Here is a 16,954-nt window from a genome sequence, read left to right on the forward strand (position 1 = left end):
GTACCACATCATGTGGGTTGAGTAGGTTGTGACTGTCTCAACCTAACAATCTGCTGTCACATCATGCCTAATATAATTTATTACAGTTTACCAGATACTGCTATACAGTACTTTAGTATGCAACATTAATTAATTAACGGACAAAACAACCAACACAGAGGAACACACTAAAAGATTTATGTTAATTAAGATTGAAATCTCCTTGTACCTGCTATAGTCACACCCTCCTAAAATACAAATGTACAAATGGACACGCACAGCATCACTGGCATATATTTATGTATCACTATGAGTATATTTATGACACCCAAATGACACATAGCAGACTATCAAAGTCTGTCTACACTGTTTGCAGACTCACGTAACTGTACATGTACATGCAGTACATGTACCTACAAGGATACCTATTGTAGTTCCACTGCTAACAACAATGTGTATTCATTGGCGTGCCACATAACATCTCCAAATAGTGCAAGTAATAGTGAAAACTGTTATTAAAACTATATTTAATTTAGAATTTCATTGGCGTGCCCACATAACATCTCCAAATACTAGTGTGCAAGTACAATAGTGAAAAATTGTTTTTGAAACAATAATTTAGAATTTAGAAGGCTGTTGCCAAATAGTCTTTTCTCTTGTGCATGAGGTAATTCAGATGACAGGTAACGATGACAATTCAACCTCAATGTTTCAGTCTCAAAAAAGACCTGATCTTGCTTCTTCAAGCTGTCTGCACTCACACAGTCTCCGTCTAGCCTCAGATGCCCAGACTTTGGTCTAACTGTTCACAACAAGCTCCTAACAACTTGAATAAACCCATCAAAATCACTAGAAGTTAGTGTTGTCATTCCATGATTGCAGAACACTACACTGGTTCAGTGAAGGTGTCCGAGATTAGGTCATGTGCAAGGGTTGGGGATACTGGAGTTGCAGTAGAGAGCAAAGAGCAGCCATCCGAGATTAGATACCTCGCATCCAACGAAAACACTATGAGAGGGCTAGATTTGTGGAACAACGGTATTAGTTACTGACATTTCTCAGCCACAAAGTTGATCAAAGCTGGAGTTAGCAATACAGCAACAGAAAAAATGCAGATCGCAACAACAGAAGGCGTGCACGTGTCCGACAACGCTCAAGATGTGATCCGGGACTCTATTAATTATGATCCTGTAATTTATAACGATTTATAACTCAGCATCTTAAGTTATCATAGCAACTGATTCTTATTCTAGCTGGCAAGCTATAAGTTATTGACTCATGCCTGTTCCTTCTAGAGCCAATTTCTTGGCTTTGGGAGGACGCCCAAGACCCGTTGTTCCATCTTTAGCTTTGCGTTTCTGAGCCTAAAAAATAGATCATCTCAAGATCAAAACATACAATAAAAAAGCTTAGACAAGTAACAATTCATTTCTATGATGTTCTCGGTCTATTCGAAAAGTGATTAGGTTCCTTTATTGAATATTCATTATGTTCTAACTGACAAGCACCCCACCAACTACAGGAGTATCATCCCATTCATTGCTTCTTGACAGTTGCTACTGACTCACTTAATTAAGAGAACAAAAAATATTTTCTTAGATTTCAGTGTATGAAAAATGATTTTTACATGCATTGACTCCTTCATATTTTGTCCAAGCCTTTATGCTTTACAAGCTATCTGCCATACAAGGCTTGCAGTAGTCAGGCCACTCGGCAAGTGGTGGTAGCCTGTTGCTGCAAACGACTAAAGGTCTGAAACACAAAAACGTGAGATTGTTTAAAAGTATCAAGACTCTGGGATGCATTTTGATCTAGAAGATTGTACAGTGGGACATTATTAAATTATTGTTGTTGCATGAATAACACCTTGATATGATTTGCTAATAAGTTTCACAAGTCCACTACAGAAATCTCCATCCATTGTGAGACGCAGTGAAATTGATTAACAGGTCACCTTCATAGACCCTCCTGCTGCTGCTGTTGCTCCATAATCAATCAATAATCAAATACACTCCCACCCACACCAGTTTCTCCAAGTGAGTAACTTGAATACAAAGAAAATTTTACTATGCCTTTTATGGAACTTCTGCAATCTTACATTTCATGCATTGCCAAATTCCATTTCCAACAAATGGTTCACTATTAGACCACAAATTGTTGACTGCATGTAAGTCATTATATTTCCATTTTATTCTTGTATGCATGTGTCCAATAATGGACATCTACCCTACAGATATGTATGAGCAGTACATAAAGTACCGGTTCTGGCACACCTTCTGTAAGGGTTCTAAAAAGCTACTACTGCTCGCATGAAATAGGCTCCACAGAGATTGTACAAGGTCAATCGTAACAAATCGTCTATAGTTGTGCTAGTCCGCCCCAGTCTCCCGTTTGTGAGTCTAAGGCATGGATTACATGTTGTCTATCTCGTGGTCTATATGGTGTCTTCCTTTGTCAGGGCTCACACCCCACTTGGCACCGAGACGCGTGAAGACATGGCGAGAGCATAGTGAAATTGCACCCTATTAGAGTAATGTAGAGAAATAGAAACTATAGTATATAACCACAGAATTGTGTGTTGAAGCAAGTGATGCCAAAGATGTTGAAGAGGTCTCTAACTAGCCTCGCAAGCCAAGCCTTCCTCTGTGCTCAATGCTTGAGCCGGAACTGCTCGCACGGGGAAGGCTTGGTTGCAAATATGTATGTCAGCTGATGACATGCAGCGGTCAGCTGATGACGTGCAGCGGTAAGTTCACATCATGAAACTTGACCTTAAAACTTGATTAACGATTGACCTAACATGATTATAATGAGTGTCACGAAGACACCAGACAAAATGGACAGATAGCATTCTTTGCAACGGAGTTACATGCAGTCTCACTCCAAGTCACTGAGGTAATCTCTAATAGGATTTTTCGAATTTGGATTTCAAACCCAGGTAACACCATCATCCCATCTACATTCTGGAGCAGTGGGAAAACTACTCAGAGGGACTGTGAAGTAAGCGGATGCTCCCTTCTCCACCTTACTGACATCAATTGAAGTTGTCCAAGAATGTCCGACGTTTAGATGCAGCCTCAACAATCAGCAACAACTTGAGCTAGTGTGCAACCACGCTACAAGGGCAACTGTACATGTCTAGCTAGACTTCGCAGCAATGTAGTCTTGTTCCGTGCGTGGTTAAAACATCTCTAAAGGAAGACGCTATGCTACTAGACTAACAGGTGTAGGAAATTATCAGTGACAGTAACTACAGCATAGAAATCACGGCAGGTGCGTTGACCAACGTTTTAAAACTGTTAGCAATATGATCACCCCGTGGAGTGAGAACAAGGAACTGAACATGTGTCCAGTCTAGCTAAAAGGTTCCAGTAACTCTAATTGCATCAAGTCACCGACCAATAGAAACAATGTATTTAGGTCAAGTTTCATGACGTGAACATGCCACTGCAAGTCATGAGCTGACGCACGGATTTGCAACCAAGCCTTCCCTCCTTATGAGCAGCTCCGGCTCAAGCACCTCCTCTCACGTGCGAGCAAGCAAACAGCATGTGAGGTCGCACAGTGAGCACGAAGGAAGACTCGGCTCGCAAGGCTACTCTTGGTGGCACTGCAGCTCAAGCTGGGAAATTGGAGAAAGACGAACACCACGACTCCAATGTTTCATCTTATGGTTGCTTGTTCTATCCTTTGGTAGTAGAGTCATATGGAGTCTGGCCAGAACATAGTCTTGAACTGCTGAATTCCGTTGCCAAGTCTCTAATGACAAACGGTTCAGGAGAGTGGACCTCCCACTGCCCCTTCTATAAATTTCAACGTTGAGGATCTATATTGGAGTATGAAGAACATTGTCTACAACCAGCCCGGCCCTCTAAGACGAGAAAAACACTGACCTTGGTAAAACAATCACACAGCGAGTGGTACGAGAAACCAAAACATACTAATACCTATGTGCTACCTTCGAAGGTTTGATGAAATCAATGTCGGTACATTCCATCGAGGAGACCTTGAAACCGAAGAGGAACGATGAGTGGCAGACGAGAACATTTGTCTTGACGAAAAATATATTGAGATGGTGAAGGAACCTGTTGAGGTCTTTAAAATTACCATACTGTTGTATTGTCGTCAGTTGTTGTACAACGTCCCTTAGACCAAAGTGCACGAGTATACACAGCAGGAGCATGACTGTAGAACTTAGCCTCCTCCTTAGACTCACGTGAGTTTGGCAGTGTCCGGTCCCCGTATGACACTTTCAACCTCCTGTGAGCCTGAGGACGAGGCTAGTAGAACTCAACTCGTGCTACAGTAGACGGAATACATGCGAGAGAATGAAGACAATAATCAGTCCAATGACTACCCAGCCAATCGGTACCGGCAAGTGCATGCTTACGACACAGTCATACGCTATTCTATAATTAGCTAGATATGCAAATACTACATATCTCCCCTTTAAATTATTACAAATCCAACTGGACTGAAGGTCTCCGTCGTCTTTGTGAATGTTATCACCACAAACTTCTTTGATTCTTCTGCTAAAGACATCTGCTGATATGCAATTTCGGCTTCATCGCTAAAAAGGACAGATGTCCACGCCTCCACATCCCAGTCATAATACATTGCCACCCATTCTTGTTTGAGCCAGCGGTGTTCGTCCGTCAGCAGCGGTTTCTTGCGTGGCCTCCGAGAATGCAGTTCACTTTCATGCAGTCGTCTTCTAACTGTACTGCAGAAAATAGCAACATCAGCCTCCTGATGCAGCTGAAAGAATAGCTGTCTCAACGTCTTTCGCCTGTTCTCAATAGCAAGGCGCTTCAACATCCTGTCCTGACGTGCGGTGGGTTTTTTTTCTACCAGGACGTGTTGCATCGTCGCTGCTACCGTTTGACAGCCTCTGCAGGCATTGATGAACTGCTGTCTTCGATCTTCCCACTTACACTGCAATCTGGCGAGTGGTATGGCCTACAGAATGCAGCACTTCGATCTTCCTCTGTTAATGGGACTGATCTGTTTTCCTCTTGGCATTACAGTAACTTACAGCGAACGAGCAAACCGAAACAAACTTGTGTAATTCAGCTGAAAAGGGACTAGCAGATGACATGCTATCTTGTGCGCTTTTACTCTAGAGTTTTTGGCAGCTGAAACATTTCGCACATAGGTTGACTGTTTTGGAAACACCGGAAAAGGTTAATTAGTAACATTTTCTAACTTTTAGAGATTACTTGCAATGTTCCGACGCTCATTCTTCTACTGAAAAGTACACAACAACCTTTCTAATAGTACAATGCCTAAAACTGTCAGATAAGACTCCAAAATATAAATTGGAGCAACATGCGCTAAAATCCTGTGTTCTGATGTTGAGTCCACTCTTCCTCTTGCTTGCACAAAAGTAAAGCATCTACGAATTATGCAGTAAAATTACAACTGCATTAACGTAAATTTGTGAAATTAACTCTCCAGGAGAAGCCACAACAGGACAAACAAAAACAGTCAGTTCCTGCGTTATGTCATACAGGTCGTGCGCAGTACGTTCAGAATTCGTAATTTCAACCAAAAACAAAGTATGGAATAGTGCGATTACGTTTACATCTAGTACTGTCACAATTGAAAGATTTCACCTATTGTCTAGTTGCGGATACCATCGTTTGATGCCGTAAGACTTTCTCATCTTCCCCAACTTCCCCTGGTGCTCCTGCATAACATGCTGCTTGCACTAAATATGACGGCTGCAGCAAGTTCCTCACAGTTACATCGAAATATGCTGGTAAACCATGTTGAAAGTTAGGATAAAATATGTCGCCTAGTAGTTAGAGTTACTGAGAGCAGAAATCTTTGCAGAAACACGAGGAAGATGATAGTGATAGGTAATTGAATTAGAGTTTGGGGACTTTAAGGAATGCTATTAAATGCATACCACCTCTCTTCGTCAAAACAAGGTGGGGTTTCAACCAGACTTCCACATATCACATTGTGGAAGTTGTCTGTTTCTTGCTACTAAAATCATATCTACCCTATTTCGATCTATAGGATTTACCATTGTCTCCACTTCCTTACGTGCTGCCTGGTCACACACTCCATGCCTTTACTCTGTCAGAATCCTGAAATCGAGCAATTGTTTATTATCCTGGATATGAGCAGTTTGTCAACTTTCGCTGCTGGAGTATTACACGTAAATGTCATTGCACAAAAATGTCCCAATGCAAGCATCAAAGCGATGCATGTTTCAGTACAATACAGCTTAGCTATCCGCCTGTATATCGAGAGAGCCATTACAAACTAGCTTTGGTCTGTTAGTCGTCATTTGACGACCTAGATTACAACGTTAGTCATCAGTTGTAAAATTTAACTCGTCACATGACAACTTGACGACCTATTTTCGAGCCCTGTAATATATATATATATATATATATATATATATATATATATACACACACACACAGTGGGTAATATATAATGCATTTCATTGCAAAGTTGACCATTAAGACATCTGCTCTAATGTCATGTCTCGACACTGTTGTTACCAACTTGTAGAGACTGAGCCAACAAGAAGCTGTCTATCAGAAGGTTCATGAAAGTCAAGTGGATAGTGACCAACAATGTCTGACTATCCAGTAGTCCAGTCTAATGGTTTAAACGTAAGTTGAATGTGAACGTACATTGTAATCCCCATTCACCACGCTTAATCAAACCATCCTTGTCTTGCATGAAACTTGTATGTTAAACACTGTTGACTTGTTTATCAAGCTTGTAATACCCCGTTTACACAAGCACGCATAGTGAGCTGAGCCGTGCCAGCCGGCGTTTACACAAAACACTCCATACGAGGAAGCCAACACGTGTAACTAACGTGCTTTAGTTACTTGAGCTTGAAATAGCTCGCATTAGCTTACGCTTGCAACAGACAGAAGCCAAGCTGCTCGCGTTTGTCTCTATGGCTTTACAACAGTTATATCGAGAATGCGTAGGACATATACGAAACGCCGTAGGCCATCGTAAGGCAACTGCAGCAATGGACTTCAAAAGCTAAACTTCTTGCTCGGCTTTTTCGCTCTATCATATATATAATGTCTCGCTCCACGCTATTTGTGCCATTTTCACGCAGAAGTATGACGTGGTGGAAAGGGGTCTGGCTATTACCAAATAAGCATGCGCGGCCCGTTTTCCAGCACGCTATGCGTTTACACGATGTACTTGACCGGAGCCAGCCCAGACTCGTGCATGTTGGCCCGGCTGAAATACCGAGCCGGGCTGGCACGGCTCAGCCCATGTTTTTCATGTACCATAGAAACCGAGCCAGCATGGGCTGGCCAATTTACAAGTGCTCGTGTAAACGAGGTATAAGAATTCAGTCATGCTCAAACAATTCGAAGTAGTTGAAGTTTGACTTTGCATGTTGAGCAGCTATGCTCTCTCTTTTTTTTAGAGAAATTCATTTGATTGCATGCAAACATTTAAAAAGTCGATTAGGCAACCTCAAAAGACAAACAGCTAACACCTATCAGCCATATATGTACTTGTGGTCATCCAACACAAGTGGCATAAAGCAGTCAGTCTGTTGTTGCCTAATCAAATACCAAGAATGCCTAATATAAGAGAGACATCAACTGTATGTCTGTTGAGTACTTACAAAAATAAGCTCATGCTTTCCATTTATTCTAGAAGTAGATAAACACATTGCACATAAACGGGCAACCTTTGCTGAAGTAGTTTGTCCATTATCTCCAGGCTTCATTCTCTTTTGCCTGTCATCCAGCTCTTGGTTTTCTCGTTCTATGAGTGTAATAAGAGTATTGCATCGACGCTGCAGTTCCTAAAGACACAATACATCCGAAGTTGGCACACCAAAAAGAGACGTATAACACTATTAAGCCTCTGCAAATTGGACAAGATGTAGAGTCTATTTACTCTGAGTGACTAAAATCCCTATTGCATCTACTACACACTAATTTAGTGATTGAAACTAAAGTAGTTAGCTTGAAATTTCATCTTCTGTAAGTTCCAAGTCCTAAGTATTATACATGCATGAACTACAGATCTAAGGATTAGCAACGACAGAAGCCATGGTGACAACTGGAAATAAAAAAAAGTGTACAAGACAGATCATCAAGCAGACAGAAAGCAGTACACTATAACAGGCAGTCCAATAAAGTAGTAAAATGCCATCAAATGTGTGATCCTAATGTTCACGAAGAGGCGATGATTTCTCAAACATTGAAAAAAGCTCCTCATCTGTAAATCAAAACTGACAAAGATTAATTCTAACTAGTATTATCAGGAATCACACGCATGATTGCTTTTGAAACTAAGACATCTCTCCATAAACACTCAAAGTTCTTTTAGAGTGGAATCTACTGATGTATTGACATTACGTTACCACCACTCCATGACCATTTAAGAAAGGGTGCCACGGTCCCAATGCGATATGAGTTTTCTCTTTAGATATGTTCTTTCTAGTGTACTGTGCCTGTTTGATTTTTTTCCAGACTTTTCTTACGTTATTTTTGTGTTACAATAGTGACATCTTTTCGCTTCCAGTCAAAGTCGAATATCTTCTTCCGGTTTCTACCCTTGATGTCACAAGGGAAAGAAAAACAACAGCAACGCTCTTCAATTTGCAGAAGTTTCGAAGTAAATGCGAAACTTCGGAAAGAAACTTGCACTTTTGACTTGAACTTGACATCTACACAGCAAATTAGCAATGCGGGCAACACAAGTAAAACATACATTTTTGCTATAGACCGTAGTACACACCATGTTCAGGGTAATCGGGATTTGACAGGTTACCTGCCAATGAATCTTTACATGGCACTTGACTATACCTATTGGAATAGCATTTGAGCCTAAAACGTAAGTGTATATATGTAGCAATCACGGAAAACTCACATAGGCTGCACAGACTGCACATGTCCTACAGTCTAGCAGAGTTTGGTGGTTACCATGATACCCGCAGCCAATCAAGTGCAACACTGAGACTTTCATATGACAGCTCTTCGTTCGAGAAGTTCAAGAAAGTTCCACTAGATCCGGAAGATATAGCAATGTTGTTCACGAAAGACTCCCGCCAATTCATGTTGTTGAACCTTACAAATACGAGCCTCCGGGGGTACGAGAGAAGGAGAAGAGGCACATGAGTCAGATGAAGAGTCAGACAATGATGGAAACTTGATAACTTGGATTGGCTACTGCTGTCAGATGTTAGATTTTGCACCTCGTAGTTTCGCATCGTATAGGCCTGTGTAGTTCAGGACACTGCCGAATTACAGCGTACTCCAATACCGATAACAGTACGAAAATAATGCAGACGCAATGTCAGAAAATTGGTGAGTTCCAGACATTATCACATAGCTATAGCTATATAGCTAGATCTAAAAAGATCATCAATGTGCTAGCTGTCATGCAAAACAACACTAACATAATTAACTGCTGTATCTGTGGATTACAGGCAATTTGGGAGGACAGTGAGAGTTGCTCTGTCCAGCTGTGCAGTGGTACGAATAAAGGAAGCATTACCGTCTGAAGATTATGTTGGATATAGGTACTAATTTTTGGCAGTGTTGCTCAAATTACACTCATAGGCGTTGCAAGTCCATTTTCTCATAATATACATGAAATGCTTTACGATGATTCTTGCCCAAATTGAGTTCTATGCTCTTGAATGGCTCTTTCCTAGTCTGGTCTTTCATAAGTACTGCATACTGGTGGAGGCAGTGATAAGACAGATTCATAGGACTCCTTTTGTTGGCAGAATTTGAAGGTTCTCTGAACAGCTTACTCGACGTACCCTGCCAAAGATAGAGGAGAAGATGTGATACTTATAACTTAGCAGTTGTCTGAATTTTGTAATGTCAGTGGTCTCTATTCTGCAGTAAGAACAGAAGACTTGCATTTGCCTCACCATAAGTAGGATCAACAGCTACTCGTCGAATAAGGTGACCTCCTTTCTTGTACTTAACACTATATCATATCGTTGTTGACCGTCCTTTGTCACAGCTTGTTCTCTGGCTGCATTTTCACTAAAATGCATTGTAGTCTGACAATGAAGACGATCATATAGATAAGTCTAGTAAATTGTGAATTCTAAATCTAATTGTTCATAATCTTACCTACATAGCATTCCAATGTGCGAAAAGGAGACTGACTTTGGAGCAAGATGAATGATGACACTGTGGTATGCTTCCAGGGCTGCAGTTTGGTGAATTGTTGACAGCTGAGATATGCCTTTTACTAGTCTGCTGTCTGTTACCAAAGAAGAAAAACTTTTCAGTAGCTCTGGTGTCTGTAGACGCATGTGTAGTAACTAGGGAACAACAACACTTATACTACTTATGACGTTTGAACCATTTTTCAGCACCTTGCAGTGGGGGATGGGAACAAGTGGGGAAGTACTGGTCATAACTACTGTGTATATTATGGACATGTCTGCGAAGAGATAGCCACTTGGCCTTGATGACATCAGAGTCACCATCTGGTGTTAAGGCAACGCACCAGTACAAGTGGTTTATAGTGCTTTCCTCATACTTAGCAATAAGATGGCAATCTTTCTGCTTGGATTGAGCTTGTATATTCTTTCTTAACCGTGTCCCCAAAAGTAGTAAAATCAAGTCAAAATTAAAGAGCATACACCTATGATAACATGGAACCTAACCTTAGAGACATGCCATAATCAAACCTATGCTTTACTGTGGGATAATTGTCTCTCATCCATTTAGCAATTTGAGGATGTCTGTGACTGTCAGTAACAAGCATTTAATTTCTCAAGTTGTGATCCTGTAAATATTGCATCACTTGCAAGAGACCCTCTTTCTCCATGTGGTAGCTTCCACCAACCTCATGCTCTGTTTGTGGTAGAGAAAGATTTAGTACTAAAACATGCCTGAACAAGTTTAAAGTCTAGTACTTACTTTGATGTCAGCTCAATGGCAGAGTAGACTCCATACATGGCTGAATGACCTGGGCTGTCACACCTTCCATCTCCTCCAAGTACAAGAGTTTTCCCACCTTGATGTAACTTGTTTACCAAATCTGCTTGTTGCTTCTCCTATGTGGCGGCAATACCATGCTGGAGATAGACATTCTGGTGATGGACAAATGTGCGCCTCCTTATAGTATAGCATTTCATAATTTCGAACATCCGGAGTGCTTTTGGTGGCATGGAGCCACTAAATAGAATGGCTGCTGATGTCAATAAATTGCCAGCAGGTACGTCGCCAACAAATGGCTCACTTTCCCATAAGTGTAGGTGGCCACAATTACAACAAGATTGTGTGATCTGTACAAAGGATCCAACCACTTTTTCTGTATATTGGTAGTCAATTGGCGACACGCAAGACAAACTCTGAGACAGTCTTCAAAAACAAGAAAATTTCTTTGCTCTTCCTCACTATTTTACTGTTAACACAATAACACAATGCTTTTCAGGTTTGCAGTGTTCAAATGACAAGACATGAAGTGCTTCGACTTCTCACATTTGGGCCTTTGAGCTATGTTTAGGAACTGCTTACACTTGGCTCCTCGGTAGTTTTGGACAATAGCTATCAAAGCTTTGAAATGAGTCATCACAGCTGAATGGTTCTTCAACATCAGAAATGCCCAAGTGAAATGGAGAATGGTCTTTCGCTTTTGATAGAGTAGAGGTCTTAAAGGCACTTAGAATTTCACACTGGATTGCTACGTCTCGGTATAATGGTGTGGCTTGGATCCTTACATAATTGATCAAAGTGTGAGTCAATCCTCTGATCAATGAATGAAATGATCTTTCATATTACTTGCATGTGCAATACACTTTGGGCTTGACCTGAATTCGAACATTCCTTCTCTAAGGAGTAGCCTAGATGCCGACTGTTCTGTGACTGATATTGTCACTTTCATTGTCAATTTCACTGTCCCTACTCTCATTGCCATCTGCTGATGTGTCCGTTTACCAGGGGTAAGTAGGTCTTGCAGAATCTAGGCGTTGAGTATAGGTCAGTTGTTCTTAATAACTAGACAAGTTCAAGCACATAATATCACTTGCATGGTTTTTGTGCATGGCTTGATGTTACACATGCTAATACATATATAATTATTGGTTGCACGTACTCTGGATCTTTCCCTTTTCTCATAGGCTCCTCGCTTTTTTTGCACGAGGTGGTATCTTCACGAGTGGATGCAGTCAACTGTCTCTTTGATGCCTTTTGTTCTGATTCATGTCCATGACAGAATTGCGAGAGCAAGGTCAACCGGTCTGGAAAAAGTATAAAGAGGAACGACTCACCAACTGATCTGAAGGGGTTGTGAACTCTATGTGCTACTTGTTTCTGTTTGATAATCATCACAACAATATGTGCACATGTACAATATTGCATATTTCATGACATAGGCAAAACAAAACTCTCTCACGCATCCAGAATTCAAGAATTAGGCTTTCATGATTGAGTAATGTTCCTCATGTTGATCATTGTAACATTTGTACTACTAACTACCCTATGCTGTAGATCGGCAGCATCTCGCTATTGTTTCCGCTCCCCTTGTGACGTCAAGAATAGAAACCGGAAGAAGATATCCTCGCTTTGACTGGAAGCGAAAGAGAGGTCACTATTATAATGCTAAGATGACGTAAGAAAATTCTGAAAAATTGCAAACAGGCACATTACACTAGAAAGAACACATCTAAAGAGAAATCTCATATCGTGTTGGGACTGTGGCAGCCTCCCTTTAATAATGCTAAAATCAATTGTAGCAGACACAAACTGACAAATTCTCTAATATTGTATAGACCAACTTCATCATGCACCAGTCTCAACATGCAAAATGGTGTCTCTAAACACCTGGTGCATATACAGACTACCACTTCATATACTATTAGTACAACAGCAAGAGCTATTGCTACAGTTAAACGTCAGTCCAAAGTGTCAAAACCTTATCATTATGCAACAAACATGCTAATGTCCCTATGAGCATTGCTCTATGCATTCAACACTGCTGTCATTGCTGCTGCTGTAGAAACATCCTACATCAAATATGGTGACCCTTCCTTATACGTAAAATACAATATAATATGACAATTACAGTAACTACTCACTCACACACAATCATACAAACACATGCACATTAAAGTATGGATAGATTATGGATCCCTTCTGTTCCAGAAGATGACACCCTTATCATAAGACAAGTTCTCCTGCACTAAGAGAACTAAGGTCAGTGCTAGCAACACACTTGAATCTTGGCTAGGTACTCGTAGCGGCATTGGCCACAAGTGTAACTCCAACATTACGAATCTAAGTTTGTGACAGCACTGCCACAGTCAGTGATTCTATCACCCTAGTCATGGACCACGTACTCATTTACCCTCTCCTAAGTCGAGGGAGACATTTGCGAGTAAGTTCCCTGCCCAAGGAAACTACAGCCAAACATGAACTTAAAATCAAAAGGCCACGAACATTTCCACTGAAATGGAACTCCCTCACAATTAAAACACACACACACACACACACACACACACACACACACACACACACACACACACACACACACACACACACACTAAGAGGTGCTAAGAACATTATCAAGTTCACTCAAATGGAATGCTAGAGTTAGCATCATGGATATCCCAAAATCACTAAAGTGAAGTGCATCTGACATGGGTAGTCTAACACCACATCAGGGTAGTCGCCAGAATTTTTCAAGGCATAATGAAATGATGTCAGTAATTAAATCAAGTTTAGTTAATATCAACAAGAAATAAAACTTTTAGGAATGGACGCGTGTATAAGCAGTTTCCAAACCGCTAGTTATAAGCTCATCTTGTTCGTAGCAAGCGAGACTGCATGCTTAAACAATGCAGAGATTTGGTTTCACTAACGACCAGATCGGTATGCATGCATCATCTTGTTTCAAGCTATTCCAGATATCTACCACTCTGGAATGTTTGAGGTCGCTTTGGATGTCAAACGGCATTGAGAACGTATGCATCCAGTTTCCGCTGTAAAACGAGAGTACAGCTAGCGCACAACCCTATACGCACACATGCAGTCAGAAGGCTGACATTGATCATGACTGCACGAGATCAAATCCTATCGACGTCAACGCTCCTGTGGTTGCTTTGTCTGCCATAGACATGCAGGTTTCATGCACTAACAGCAATAAATCTGCAGTTTTTGAGTAGAAGTGGTCTCTTCGTAGATGACTACCATGTACGAAACAAGACAAGATAAGTGAAAGAGTATCCACGCCGTGCATACCGATCTGGTCTTTTGTTAAGGCAATTAAGAAACTGAATCCGATCTTTTAACTCTTTAGTTCACCATTAACACATTAAGAACCATTACAGCTTGGTATTCACTTTGATGACGGAATTATTACATGGCGGGAAAGGGTCTGGCTACACGAGACTAATCTGCCAACAAAATTTGTGACCTGTAACAAAAGATGACAAACACTCACTAGCGTTTTGTGTTTGGGCTTCATGTTCCAAGCATAGCGCCCACGCCCACTTTTTCACCTAAGGCGTAGCAGGGCGCACCACGCCTTGAGATCGCTGGCGACAACACTGCACCACATACTGTATTAGCATATGTGTGATTGACATATGATTTCTGGTTAAATATGAGTTTATAAAGTTAAAACACAAACGTGCTTGCTCTGCACATCTCAATCAGAGTTGATGCATCCCTTTTGTATTGGTCTGTTTACAAAACCCATAGTCTAGCTTACTGACCATTGCTGTCCGTGACTTGAGAAACCAGTCAAAACGAAACTGTGGTGCACGCCGAACAGCAGATCGTAGCTCATCATAAACATTCTCCTTCTCTAGTCCTAGGTGATAGAGCATACAGATCTAAAGAGTAAGCAAACAAGAAACACAATCAACTGTTTGAATAAACACAAGCTATGTTAACACAGACAGACAGACAGACATATAAGGAACAACACATCCAAGACATAACCAAAATGTCAATATAAAAAACTTAAAAGGTAACTGCAACCCAAAAATCAAAAATTCTTTTATGTTGGAAATCAATAGTTCTAGTTGCATACACGACAGCAAAAATTGTTTTAGATTTGTAAGTTATTTAGTCTTTGCTGAGAAATACCAAGTCAAAGTTGCTTCTGGTTCTTCAAGTTCCGGTAACGAGCGTGGTGTAGTACACGTCACAGAGAGGAGACGCGTGTCATCTGTATAGTCAGCGGACTGTAAAATGACTACATCTTCAGATCCAAGGCAACGCTGCTAGGGTAGAGGCAATGACACCAACTGCTATTCTTCTGAAAAGCCCTCTGGAGGTTTCTAGGTGATGATAACGTTCCCTCATCGCATGAATCGCAGGATGAAGCAGATCTGCTGGAAGCCATTAAAGTGACTAGGCCACACAGGTTCGAGTTCAGAGACACTGTCTCTGAAGCTTTGAGACCGCCTGCTGCCTTGGAAGTGGACGAGGAAGAAGACAGGCTACCCGATAGCCTGTCACCATTGCAAGTAGAAGTAGGAGTAGCAAACGTAATCAATGCACATCCGGGTAAGTAAACAACCATCACAGGTGCAGCTGCGGTCGTTGTGAGATGATGGATACGTACTCGTGTGGAGTGCGGGTGTGCTGTCAAAGTGTATTTGAGGTTGTCTCAAATAATGACGCGGTAATAATATCATATACTAGTGACAATAGTGGTACAGTGTACTGGTGAGTTCATGCAAAACTTTAGTTATTGCAGTGAGAAAGAGAACAAAATGAGTTAAAGTCCGTCCGTTGAATTCACATTGATGCAAGGTTTGACTTCACTGTACAGTATACTGTAATGCATACAACTGCATTCACTACACATGACGATCAAGCACTATAGACGCAAGTCTATAGAGTCATTAAGAGTCTGACCTCTCCTAGCCATTTGCAGCACTTATAGTCCTGCACGAGAGTCTGCTTTACCCTCATTTTTCCCGCTTCTAAAATGTGGCTCTCATTTTCTTTTGCGAAGGTTCCAAGAGTGCTGCGATCTTGAAGTGTGAAGGCAGGTAGATGACAAATGGTGGCCTTAATTTCGCTCTTCTACAACACAGACCAAGCTCTTGAATAGACCTGGCTGTACGTATCTCTAAGCAAATCAGGCTAAAGTGGCTACTACAGACTCCTGTCCACTCAGTAGGATGCGTCGTACTCAGTACTAGTCGCCCGGACAACACAAACGTCTCTGCAATTGTCCTCCTTATTTACGATTCCCCTCTTCTTAGCTTGGGGATCTTCGGAAATCGAAACACGCTTGCGTATGACTTGAGCAAATTGGTGCATCCTGCAACCACGCAACACCAAACTATTCTTTTTTTTGCCACAAGTTCCTTTGTATACAATACACGCTAGCGTGGAATCTCCCCACTGTGACGTGTACACTACACCATGCCCATTATAACTCGTTACTGGAACTTGAAGAACCAGAAGCAACTTTGACCTGCTATATCTCAGCGAAGACTTAACTTAAAAGTCTAAAACCATTTTTCCTGTCATGTATGCAACTAGAACTATCAATTTCCAGCATAAAAGAATTTTTGATTTTTGCATTGCAGTTACCCTTTAAGCCATGCATAATAACAAATTTTTACCAAAAAACGATCTTCATCTTCAGTGTAGTTTTTGCCTTTATTTGTGCCATACTGAATCTTTAGTTGATGAAACGGTGAGCAATACCGAGCCATCTACAAAACAGACATGTACAATTACTAAACAAGTCTCCACACACAATCAGCTACAGAAACAAGTAGATATTAACATGCCTGTTCTGAAATACTAATGAAGCCATGTTTCACCCTAACTTTCACAGCTACAAACTCTCCAAAAAACAATGTACTTGTCGTAAAGTATTCCTAATTTAGACACAATTTTCCTTCCAAGCTTGCTACTTGCAAACTCTACAAAGTAACTGTCATGTGACAATAAAATTCCATAACATGACTAAAATTGGTTGTCCTAGTCAAATGACAAGATTCAAAACATAAGTTAGATAGATGTTA

The 16,954-nt window shown here is 41.0% G+C and overlaps 1 protein-coding gene across 1 annotated transcript; it reads right to left on the bottom strand.

The window, feature by feature from the left end:
- Nucleotides 1-1,138: 1,138 nt before the first annotated feature.
- LOC134190085 (SWI/SNF-related matrix-associated actin-dependent regulator of chromatin subfamily A member 5-like) lies at nucleotides 1,139-16,647 on the bottom strand. The gene is made up of 4 exons (XM_062658505.1): nucleotides 16,547-16,647; nucleotides 14,675-14,794; nucleotides 7,670-7,786; nucleotides 1,139-1,343 (listed from the first exon to the last, which is right to left on the bottom strand). The coding sequence occupies exons 1-4, from the start codon at nucleotides 16,637-16,639 to the stop codon at nucleotides 1,248-1,250; spliced, it is 426 nt and encodes a 141-aa protein (XP_062514489.1). The 5' UTR covers nucleotides 16,640-16,647; the 3' UTR covers nucleotides 1,139-1,247.
- Between the last annotated feature and the right edge of the window lie 307 nt (nucleotides 16,648-16,954).

This window comes from Corticium candelabrum, chromosome 14 (assembly GCF_963422355.1).
Source record: "Corticium candelabrum chromosome 14, ooCorCand1.1, whole genome shotgun sequence".
NCBI lineage: Eukaryota > Metazoa > Porifera > Homoscleromorpha > Homosclerophorida > Plakinidae > Corticium > Corticium candelabrum.